Source organism: Mustela nigripes, chromosome 7 (genome assembly GCF_022355385.1).
Source record: "Mustela nigripes isolate SB6536 chromosome 7, MUSNIG.SB6536, whole genome shotgun sequence".
NCBI lineage: Eukaryota > Metazoa > Chordata > Mammalia > Carnivora > Mustelidae > Mustela > Mustela nigripes.
The window spans coordinates 7991675-8003934 of record NC_081563.1 but is presented as its reverse complement, the minus strand read 5'-3'; the positions used below and the strand labels follow the sequence as shown (position 1 = coordinate 8003934).

General features: G+C 51.8%; 1 protein-coding gene across 8 annotated transcripts in view; it reads right to left on the bottom strand.

Annotated features, from left to right (window-relative positions):
- LPIN1 (lipin 1) overlaps positions 1-12260 on the bottom strand; it is a 67520-nt gene that overhangs the window by 47753 nt on the left and 7507 nt on the right. For all 8 annotated transcript variants that reach the window (XM_059405162.1, XM_059405164.1, XM_059405165.1 and 5 more), the window contains exons 2-3: positions 3275-3475; positions 2340-2435 (exon numbers count right to left, since the gene is read on the bottom strand). In XM_059405162.1, coding sequence (XP_059261145.1) covers positions 2340-2435; positions 3275-3466 — 288 coding nt within the window. In that variant the 5' untranslated portion in view covers positions 3467-3475. The remainder of the gene's footprint in view (positions 1-2339; positions 2436-3274; positions 3476-12260) is intronic.

Below are 12260 nucleotides of genomic sequence, written 5' to 3'. Positions count from 1 at the left end.
TTTTTATTATTGGTTTATTTATTAGGAGACACTTGGTAACAAGAAGGAAAGAACATATACAAAGGAGAAGAGAGAAACAGAACCCCCCTGCTAACCCCTTACAGCAGGTTCGAGAACACTCGAGGTGCTACAGGTGTGCAGAGAACATCTGAGACCAAGCCTTGGGCTGGGAGGTGAGAGGTCATCTCGACCAGCTGCTCAATGGGCCAAACCCAGAAGAAAGGCCGACAGTGCCGACACGAGGTTAAAAGCAAAGAAAGGTCTCCACATGGGCAGGGAAGGGGCAAAGCTCCATAGGCAGAGGGGGCCTGGATCCTGGGGCACTCAGGTGATGAGGAACACAGGCTTCTCCAACTTGCAGCAGCCTTCCAGGGTAGCCAGGGCCATCCCTAAGGGGCAGAACATACCCAGCCCCGCCCCCCGAAGCCCCGCCCCGCCCCCAGGCACCCTTCAGGCCAGCAGAGCAGGCTCCAGCCCCTGCAGCTTCCATGGAAGCCTGGCCCAAAACGCTTCTTCAACTCCCACAGTGTAAAATCTGTCCAAGCTAAGGGACAACAGAAATTTGGAAGGCAAGCATCCATCTGAGATGGCAAGAATTAATAATTACAAATGAGTGACTCTCAGAGCCGGCCCTGCGGACAGGGACATAATTACAGAAGTCGGGGGCACAGGCCGAGGATGCTGGTCCTCCCGTTACATCACACCTTTGAGGAGACCAAAAAGAGGAGGAGCCTGGGACCATTTTATTCTGAAACTGAAACCATGTGCATTCTTTTGACCCTGTAGCTTTTTAGCTGTTCCTTTGGCATCACGCTATCTTCCTGTAAAAGAACTAGTCTAAGTGGATTTTCTTGAGGAATCCCAACACAGCATCCCTTCCACATTTTCTCGAAGAAGTTAAGAGTGAAAAAGCGATTTCTCTAAGAAGAAAACATCGAGATAAATCTTCATGACCTTGGATTTGGCAAAGGATTCTTCGGCAGAATGCCAAGGGCAGAAGCCACAAAAGGATTAAAAAAAAAAAAAAAAAAAAACTGGACTTCATCAAAATGTAAAAGTTTTATGTTTCAAGGAATATCATCAAGCAAGCAAAGACATCCATGACAAACTAATCATAAAAAGACAAAAACCCATCACAAAAAGATCTGAACAGATTTTTCTCCAAAGAACAAATACAAACGGCCAGCCAGCCTGTGAAGAGATGCTCGGCTCACCAGTCATCAGGGAGACGCACGGCAGCGCCCCGGTGAGACGTCCCTGCTCGCCCCGAGGACAGCTAGACCCGCGGTCCAGGGCAGGTGGCCATGAGAATGTGGACAAGCGCGAAGCCAATGCCCTGCTTGTGGGCACGTCAAATGGAGCGGCCGTTCCTCGAACATGGAACACACCGCTAGCATGTGACGGGGAGCTTCTGCTCCTGGGTGCGGACCCAAGAGAAACAAAGCCATTTGTCCACGCAAAAACTTGCGCAGGAACGCTCACAGCGGCATCCTTCCTGACAGCCAAAAGGTGGACACGACCCAGATGTCCACGAGCCCACAAAAGGGCAAACCAGTGTGGTGCGCGGACACCATGGGTGATGATGCAGCCCCACAGAGGGATGAAGCCCGGAGCCCGGCGACGGGACGGGCGAGCCCCGAAAGCTTCATGAGAAGGGAAGGGAGCCAGGCGCGATGACAACACACTTGGGACTGCGTTCGTGGGGAAGCTCGGAACAGGGAAACTGAGAGAAACAGAAAGTGAAGGAGAGGTTACTGAGGGCACAGGAAGGTGACGGGGCGGGGGCTTGGGGGATACAGGGAAGCGACAGCTATAGGGCACAGGGTTTCTTCTTGGGCCGATGAAAATGTCCTAAAATTGACCGTGCGACATCTCTTTGGAGAAACCTGAAAACCCCCAAACTGTACATTTGCAACAGAGAAAGCGTACAGTACACAAACTGTATCTTAGTAGAGCTGTTAAAATTGTTTTAAATTACAAAAAATGAAAGTGATGTGGTTACACACTACACAAAAATTAGAACGTTCAGCCCTCTGAGACCTGACATGCCAGAGTAACCTGGGTGTTTTGGACGACAGCTCGGCGTGATCCGGTTCCCGTCTCCTCGGAGACAGCAGGAGGAAGCAGGCCAGGACGGCGGGGTCTCGGACACGGCTCGCACCCACCCCGTGGGGCTCCCAGATCCCCGGTACAGGTCAGCAGCCACGCTTCTCTGCTGCGACGGTCTACAAGGCCCCGCAGCAGTGTCACTTCTCCACACAAACTTCCGCTGGGCCCTCTAGAGAAGCATCGCTCAAAACTCAAAACTAGGAAGTCCCAGTGGCCGCCGGTCTCCTTACCTGATCATTATCGGTCTCTTGAACAAAAAATGCTTCTCCGTTATCTCCCAATTTCATGTGCAAATCCACAGACTCCCCGTTGATTTCTATGTCAACCTGAAGGAAAAACACGCTTGACTCAAACAGGAAACCTCGAGGGGGTGCCCTGCCTTTGTACACATCTCCTTTACCCACAAACGCCCCAAACGATGGCACAGTTCCCCGTCTCAGTCAGGCAAGCCATCAGAAACGGCGTCTACCTGCCCCAGCGCCGACCCCGCGCAGAGGTGCCCCGTGCAGGACCGGCTCCTGGAACGTCTGCACCCAGGTCAGGACACGGGGGCCCCCGGCTCCTTTCCCCTGGAGAGGGTCACCCCGCATCCAGCAGCTATGTTGTGGAGCTACTCAGGCCACACGGACGTGCCATGTGTAGGCGTCATGGCCACGAGCCTCAGGTGACAGCCCAGCCAGGAGACCCCAGGCCAGCGAGGGACAGCATCTTTGGACAGGTCTTCTGGCCGAGGCTCCAGAGGGCAACGGGCAGAGACAAACAAGCCCTGCCGCCCTTGGTCTGAATGTCTGACTCACACAAATCACAAGCTTAATAACTAGCTGATTTTTGCCCCATGTCTTGGAATAATTTAACACAATTCGAGTTAGTACTTATCAATTCAGTGACCAGTCCTTCCCAGGGTGAAGCCACAGCTCCGGAGGCCTAAAGCTCTGTCCAAAGACAGAAACATGAGGGGCGTCTGAGGGGCTCAGTTAGCAAAGCATCTGACTTTGGCTCAGCGGGGAGCCTGCTTCCCCCTCTATCTCTGCCTGCTGCTCTGCCTACTGTGACCTCTCTCTCTGTGTCAGATAAATAAATAAAATCTTCAAAGGCAGAAACACGATGATTTTAGGTTTTAGAGAGAGAGCCTGGCCCCCCAGGCCACTGGGTCCTATGCTCTCACCACTTTCTCTCGGGAGCGCAGGACCCCCATCTTCCCAAAGCGCACGTGGAAGGGCGAGCACTGGAGGCTCCCGTTGGGCTGGCGGACGACGATGATATCGATGCATCCCGACAGGGTGGCAGGATTCAGCCCCTTGTAGAGTTCCTTCACGGTGACGAACACCTGGCCTGCCAGCTGCCCCACGTAATTCATGGTTTGAGTCTAGAAAGAGAGACAGACCCACCGTCGGTTAATTCCAGGAAGGCCGTCTGTCCGGAGCCAGTCCTGATGAACTTGCCGTCGTCACACTCGCTCGACGGCCACACCTCGTTCAGACCCTACTGTTCCATGGGATGGGCTCCACGACGTCCACCCCCACCACCCGTCTACTCCACCCCCGTCAGCCAGCCCACCAACCCCCACCCTGTCGACGCCAGGAAGCCTCATCCCGGAGGGCGCTGGGCTCTTCCCCTCCGCGGCCCCGGCCCCTGCTCAGCCGTGCCCTGCTCTGTCGTCGCGTGCAGGTTTTACAGCTAAATCTGAAGACTCATGAGAAAAGAGACACACTTTATACCTCTTGGGCTCTAGCCCCCACCATGCCAAATAGAGTCGGCATTCAAAAACAGTAACTGGAAAAAAAATGGGTAGTTCCACTTGAGAAGGAGAAAAACTGAGTCTTATCTGGAACAATTTCCATCCTGGTCTCGGTCTGCCTAATCAGATTCTGCCCCACGGTGGCTCCAGGGGAAACACGGGCTCTGCTTCCATGTGTCTGTCCGGCTAACCGTGTGTCTGTCCAGCTACACAACCAAGGGCCAGTCAGCACACATCCGGCATCTACTCTCCACCCAGCCTGGTACTGGCCACGCCGAGATCAGTAAGACGGCATCCCTGGCCTCTGACGGGACTCGCAGGCTCGTGAAGGAGACAGAAGTAAAACACGGGGAAGTGAAGTCCACGTCCGTGGGGCTGCGTCTGTTCTAAGCCGACAGGAGGGGCCACAGCCGAGGGAGGCGGACAGCACATGGAAGGGGCTGCAGCGGGCGAGGAGGGGGCAGACGCCGCGGGGACGGTGCCCAGGAGCCCGGCTGGGGGGCTGTGCCTGCCACGGACAAGCAGGGAAGGATGGAGTTCGCGCCACGTTGGGAGGCCCGGACGTTTCTAAGGAGCAACGTGAAGCCACTGCAGACTCGGGAACAACAAAATGATGATTTGACCCATGAGCTCAAAAATGCCTCGCGGCAAAAGCGTACAGACCGGCAAGAAGGGAAAGACAGCCGGAAGACTACGCGGTGCTGTTGGCGATGGTGCCGATGAGAAGACGCCAGCCCGCGAGGAGGCAGAAAGAGGGAGGTGGAGAGACAGCTGGAGAGATGCTTGGGGCCAGAGGACCCAGTGAGCTGGCGCCACGCTCTGGCCCTCTTTCCACAGCTCCGGCCCCCACGACCGCCTTGGTGACCGTCCTTCCCTGCCCCACTGTCCACCCCGGAAGACCCCACTCTCTGGCTCCATGGTCTGGCCCTGTCACGTGCCGCAATGAGACTCGGACACCTCAGAGTGGCCCGCAGCCCAGTAGGGTCAACCCTGCAGGCTTCCTCTGCCACTCGCTCCTCCTTGCTCTGCCTCACTGGACCTCCTGCCCTGGGAGGAGCCTGTCCTCAGGGGACGTGTCTTCAAGGGACCAGTGCTCAGGCGACCTGCCTTGGGAGGTGCCTGTCCTCAGAAGTGTCTGCCCTCACTCGGGGTGACTGCCTCAGGGTGCGGCTCGCTTGGGGCTGCCTCCTCGCCAGCCCAGTTTAGCTGACCCCACAGGTTGGCCCAGGCAAAGCCGCTCCCCTCTCCTCTCGGTGCACTTAACACTTCGGTGGCCTCCTGAGGTCCACCGTCTGAGCATGAAAGGTCTGCACGCTGTGACTTCCGGTCGCTGGATCCCAAGACCTCACCCTCTCTCCCAACCATCACGCCCTGATTCTTCAAGGTCACCAGCTACCCGACATGGGGACGCGAGGGACCCTGCTGACCCCACTCACCGCGGGTCCCTTACAACAATCCCAGCGGCCACCTCCTTGCTGTGCACACTGTCCCTGACCTATCGGCACAGTTTGGTTCTGTGCACTTTCTCGCTTGGATGTGTCTCTATTTCGCCGTGTGGTTTTCCTGTCACTTGGCGAAGCCAGGTTGTCCTTGAGGCCGACGATCAAGACTTGTCTTTGTCAGTTAAAAAACCGAAAACTACTTTTCATCAGCCTCACCTCAACCCCTGTGACATAAGCAGCAGTGAGTTAGCATCCCCACTTCACAAATAAGAAAACTGAGGCTTCCAGGTGGTTGGTCACGAGCCCTGCACACCATGCCCAAACATGAACCGCTGATTCAAGGCTAAATTAGAAGCGGCCAGAGCCCTAAAAGCAATGACAAAACCTACAAAGAACCCAAGAAAGCCCTCATGGCTCATTTTACAATCTTAAATGACCCTCCGTGGATTGGTGGACCCATCTCCCTGGGACGAGCGACAAGCAGACCCTCCGTGAACACCAGCACAGATGCGCCCGGGCCAGTCGCCCTTGGACAGACTTGCGCCCGGCGCTCTTTCTCCCACCACCAACGCAAGTCACAGGAAGGCAAGATCAGAAAATCACGCAACTTCCGCATCTGTGAGCAAGCTAACTAATTCAGGCAAACCGGGACAGGAGACAGTTCCGAAAAGAAGAACAACGCAAAAAAGGATTCCTATGACCCTGATATTCCTTTTTTGTGTTTGGGGTTTTTGTGATTTTTTTTTTTTTTGGAAAGCTTTATGCCCAATGTGGGGCTTGAACTCACGACCCCAACATCAAGCATGGTGTGTCCTACTGTCTGAGTCTGCCAGGCGCCAGGAACCCTGACACTTCTAACAGAGAATCATTTTACAAGAAAAAAAAAATTGTCACATCAATGTTCAACGTAGATCTTAACCTCCGGTGCTTACCGACAGGGGTCGGCCTCTAACCCTGCGGCAAAGCACGGCGGTAGGAACAATATTTTTGTAGATTCCTTCCTCGTGACCTTGTGCTCCTTGATTGTCACAACACTGTAGGTACGAGGCCTTTCACACCAGTGAACTAAAGGACAAGCAAAAGTGCAAGGGCACAGGCTGGGCCCGAAGCCACCTCTGTTTTGGTTCCACAGCCCCCCTCCTGCTTCGCGACCCTCAGCTGTGGGCCACACTGGTCCCTGAGTGACAGGTGACCGTCTCCTGCAGCGAGGCTCGAACCCGTGCCCACGCCCTTGCCGCTGCTCACGCAGCCCCGAGGACCCACTGGCCAGCATACTGTAGTCACAGCCAAAAGCAAGCTCGTGACTGGAGAGTGTGACCACGTGTCCGCGTCCCAGCCGCTCATCTGTAAGACGAGGACGTTAGCGTGATGACCCACAAGATCCAATTCCAGCTCCGACTGGCCCGAAATGAAGCCTGAAGGGGCATCTTTAATAATTCAAGCTAAATGGGGCTCTGCTCTCTTGTCCTCACAGCAAAGTGTCCCTCTCCCCATCAGTGATCAAATTCAAAGTTATTGCACAGAGTCTGAAGATTTCAAAGGGGCATGACTCTGGGTTGTTATTCTGAAAGCCTCGTTTGAAAGGAATAAGGCCAGAAATGGCAAGTGACAGGCAGCGCTCCCCCCCCTTGCAGAGATGGACTCTGACTTCCCAGTTCCTGGTCCTGCGATCTTCCCTCCGTGCGTGCCACGGGGCCAGCCTGCTGTGGTTCTCCCACCACGAATAACTGAAAGTTGTTTTGATTATCTTTAGCTACTCCCTCTGTTGAGCAACTTAGAGGCAGGGCATCTGTTCCAAAATTCTTAACAAAGGATGACAGGGTCACAGCCCCACCTGGCACTATAGTCCCAGAAACTGTCCTCAGCACCAGCAGCGGCTGCTCTAACTGACCACCTGGACGGCACTCTCTCAAGCACAGGAAGAGGCAGGAAGGGTTGGCAGGGCTCGGAAGAAATTGGAACCCATATGCAGGGTTTTTAGCGGACTGTTGGTAGGAATGCAAAAATGGTGCGGCTCTATGTATGGAACAGTACAGAACACAGTTCTTCCGAAGATCAAAAATAGAATTACCATATGACCCAACCATTCCACTTCTAAATATATATCCAAGAAAAGCAAAAGCAGGGTCTCAAAAAGATATCTGCACACCCCTGATCACAGAAGCGTTCTCGCAACGGCCAAAAGGTAGAAACCACCCAAGTGCTCATCGATGGATGAACTGAGAAATAAAATGTAGTACAGACACACCACGGGCCAGGAGTCAGCCTTAAAGAGGAAGGAAATTCTGACATACATTACATATGCAACAGGGATAAACCCAGAGGATACCATGCTAAGACAAATAAGACAGTCACAAAAGAATTAATACCAGATGTAGGATTTTCCTATGTAAACCCCTAGAAACCAGGAGTGGATCTGAGATTACCAGGGACCGCGGGGAGGAAGGAAGGGGTTAATGGGTTAGAGCTTCACTGGGGAGAGGAAACAGAAGCTGGAGCCCGATGGTGGCAGGCCAGCAACAGCAGGAACTGCGCTCACACAAAGTGTGCTGAAATGTGCACTTACAAATGAGTAAGACGGTAACCATTTATGTTACGTGTGTGTGACCACCGTTGGGGAGGGGGTGAGGGTGGACGCTGAACTAACCAGAACTGATTTCAGGAAGGCGACTACTGTTTGCTTGGGCCCAGGAGGCCTGAGACAGGCTTTCAGGGAAGGGGGCACCAGTTCAGCCCCGGCACCTGCTCTGCTGAGGGGTGCAGGCAAGTTGGGGGCAAGCATGGCTCGTCTTCATCTCCGCTCTTCAGGATGTTTTCTAAAGAAGCGCTGGGCAAAAGCTGGACGAATACAAGACGAGACCGGCTGGACACCAGCTCCCAGTTCACTGGCTCAGTTCCGTCGGGAGGAAAAGGCTCAAGGAAGAAGCTAATCGGATGTACCTAAAGAAGCCGGACAAGCCGGCCTCAGATGCACACTCCCTGCACCTGCCCCTTAATCCCACGACTGCCGTGTCTCCCGCGCTCACAGACCCAGGATGCGCCGGGAGGGCAGCACTGGGAAGCAGAAAGCATCTTAACTGCCTGCAGAGTCACCAAAGTACGACCTGAAAAGAACGAAACAAAATGCTTCCACATCCAGGTGAACAGCTCTGAGGTCCCGCCTCTGCATTCACCCCGAACCAAATTACTTCCAGATCTGCTGATTTCAGTCTCCACATTGGGCAAGCAATGGCTGCTTCCCCGACAGGGCCTCATTTATCACATGAAACAGGATTCCTCTACTTATTCCAGCTTTTCAAGGACAGATGAGCCAAACCTCACAAACACCTCCTTCTGGCCAAACAAGGGTTCTCTAAAAGGTACTGTGGATTATCAGAGCAGTTCTGAAATTAGGAAACATGTAAACACATGTATCCGTATATACATATGTATATATATGTATACACACATATATACACACATATATATATACACAAACACATATATAATTAATATATTTATTTTAATTATTAATATGTTAGTATATCACTATTATAATTATATACCATATAATTATATACCATTATATATTATTATATTAATACTAATGTTAATATTAATATTAATTATCTATTGTATTATATTATAATTATTAGATATTATACATATATGTGAAATATTTATCAAATATTAAATATCATATAATTATTATGTATAATTTAATTGTATATTATATCATATGTACAACATATATAATGTATTGCTTGGGATGAATGTAATATATATATAATATATATAATGTATTTTATGATATATAATGTAATATATAGTGTGATATATAATTATAATTAATATATAACATAAATATAATGTATTTATATTATAATTGATATATGATTATATGCAGGGTTTTTAGTGTGGTATCTTCTGGCTTTCCAGAACACTCTTTGAGGCTAATTTTCTGAGGCTGTTCCATCTCACGGAAATACCCTCTTTTCAGAGAATCTTCCCTGAGTTGGAAACTCTACAGTTCTTATATTAGAAACAGGCAGATAAAACACTGAGGAACATAAAAATCCAAAACCATAGGTCCACCTGGGATTCTGCTCACAACATTAAAAATAAACAGTGTGTTCAACCTGAACTACATCGACTATTAAATTTGAAGATTTGAATTACTCCAGACGAAGGCTCTTAGCTGTCAGTTCAGAAACTGCTTCTTCTACTCATTTGATCCACAAGTGGATAAAAGTGATTCTAATTCCTCTGCAGTTCTCAGGAAATCCCAGGAAAGGGGCCACACAAACCTCCATGTTCCATTTGCACAGACTTCGTGAGGCACCAAAAACCTTCCCATGAGCAAGCTCGCGTGCTAAGATCTAAGCAACCCGTGCTGCACTCAAGTCCCCCGTTACTGCCCCCTCTCTGAGGAGGAACCGGGGTGCCAGGTCTGCATGACATTCAGAGTGGCGGGACCAGTAACAGGACGAGGGCAGGAGCCCAGGTGGAACCCCGAGACTCCCCCGTTCTCCACTGCATGGAGCCATCCCCCATCTCGGTGCATGACAAACTGGTAATGGGTGCCACCTCGTCAAAGAAAGTCAGCCTTTAGCACAACAGATGGCAATGACTTAGATCCGAATGTCAGAATGTTCAGCCCATGTGGACAGGGTGTCCAGTGCTACAGAGATGATCACAGACTGGAATTAGAGTCAGAATTGCAGACAGGACGTTCCAGAGCCAGTGGCCAAAGCACAGTCCAGGAGATCAAGCTTCCACGGGGAGTCGACTCATTAGAGGGAGTGAGCGCTCCATCGAGGGTGGTCTCATCGAGGAGTCTGAACCACCCTCCCGCCAAAAGGTTGTGGAGGGAATTCAAGAACCCGGTGGTGTTCTAAGTTCACGACCCTGAGACCTGGCCAGAGCAACATGAAATCAAGCCTTCATCCCAAGCAAGAAACCAAGGGTAGTGGGAGGAAGGGGTTTGTTTAGGGATTTTTGTCCCATCACAACAACAGTCCAGAGGTGGAGACCACAAGGTGTACCAGCCACCCTTCGAGCAGCCTGGCAATTCCGGGAATGAGGGAGGCAAGTGTTGCGATGTAAAATCTAGAAGAAATGAAGAACAGCATTTGTTCTCTCCCAGCCACGTCAAGTTCATGAGGGTAACACCCCAGATGAAATTCCCTACAGACACGGTTTAAGTAACAGGCTCGTCAGGCTTTTCTTGCCAAAAATCCAGGCCATGAAACACAAAGGGTAAGAGTCTGGAGCACAGCAACTGCACAAAACTTGGGGTCAGAAGGCCAGGATGAGACCGTCCTCCTCCCAACTTTGTGAGCGCTGTGCACGGGAGCAAGGAACGACGAACACTGTGCCTCTGATGGGACCTCACCAGCTGTCAGCGTGAGCGCAACACAAAACGATGCCCTAGGAAAGGTCTCTGTCCTTGGAACGCTGGGGGCAAACACTACCAGCGTCCTCACCTCCTCTAAGTGACTAGACCCGAGCAGACTGGGTCACTGGCTCTCGAGGCGGTATTTTCACAAGTACCTGGGGCGGGGGGCCAGGGCGGTTAATCAAAATTCAAGGATGAAAAGGTCAAAACGGCCTCCTTTGTGTCCGGAGACTCTTCTGGCTCTTTCATCCTCAGAATGACTCATCACTTCCTGGAACCAGCCCGCCTCCCGAGCACATGCATTCTGCCCTGCTCCCAGCTCTCACGGCAGGTGCTTAGGGAACACCTGGGGCATCTGGTTTTATGGTACATCGGGGAGCTCCCAGCCCCATGTCAGCCTGGGGTGAGCACACCCCCAACTTTGTGTTCCTGTTATCAGCAGCAGGGACACACCCGGCTACACAGCAAGCTGCCCTCCAGGGCCAGCAGACTTTGACCAATTTCACCCTGGGGTCCCAGCCTTCCAGCTGCTTCGGTGAGAGGAGCGCATCTGAGAGGCTTCTAAACATGCAGACTTTTCCAGCAACTCCAGGCAAAGATGATAGAGCAGCAAACCAGTGTGACACAAACCACTGCCTGTTCTCACCCACCAGGGAAAGTGGGACAATGCCCTGGTGGGGACAGTAACAGAGTTTAAACTACTTAATTGTTTACCATAACGATGCAAAGGATAGAAATTTCCCATCTTGCCGAGAAGGAAACCGAGCTCTAGACCTGACGTCACTTGCTCAGGGTCCTGGGGCAGGGAAGGGACAGAACAGCACCGGAATCCAGGTTTAGTCTGTATCCAGCATTGTGACGATCCTACAACCCTTCCGTATGACTGGACGGTCCAATCTATGTGCAGGGTGGCACATACAGGCTTCAAATTCCATATGCAGGAAAGTGTAATACCCAGGACGTGCAAATATCTTTGCTGACGCCAACATCAGCCTCAAGAGGTACGTGTGAATAGCTTTCTTTCTTTTTCCTAAGCTAGTGTCTGGTTTGGAAATGGGTCTGCTTGCCCCGGAGATCCGCCTGTGCGTGCCAGTCGGTCCCAGAGTGACTGGCCAGCCTCGCCTCTGCCATCTCCAGATGGCACACAGGTAAAGAGGAGGCCTGAAAGGGGCTCATTCCTTCACAGTTAAAGAAGAGAAAGGGCAGAGGCCCCTGGGGGGCTCAGGGGGTTGAGCATCTGCCTTCGGCTCAGGTCATGATCCCCCACACCTGGCTCCTTGCTAAGTGGGGAGCCTGATTCTCCCTCTCCCTGCTACGCCAGCTGCTTGTACGCTCTGTCAAATATCTAAAAATTCTTAAAAAAAAAAAAAAGAAGAAGAAGAAGAGGAGGAGAAAGGGCAGAGATTTTGCTAGTAAAGTCTGAATACTCGGGGATCAAATCACCCTGTCCTCTTTTTATCCCGATCTACAGTAAATACCGGAAGTTGTCTCTGATTACAGGTGACAGACCACCGCGCCCCCCCCCCTTCCTGCCTCTGAGGACAGGTGACAGACCACCACCCTGCCCCCCACTTCCTGCCTCTGAGGACAGGGG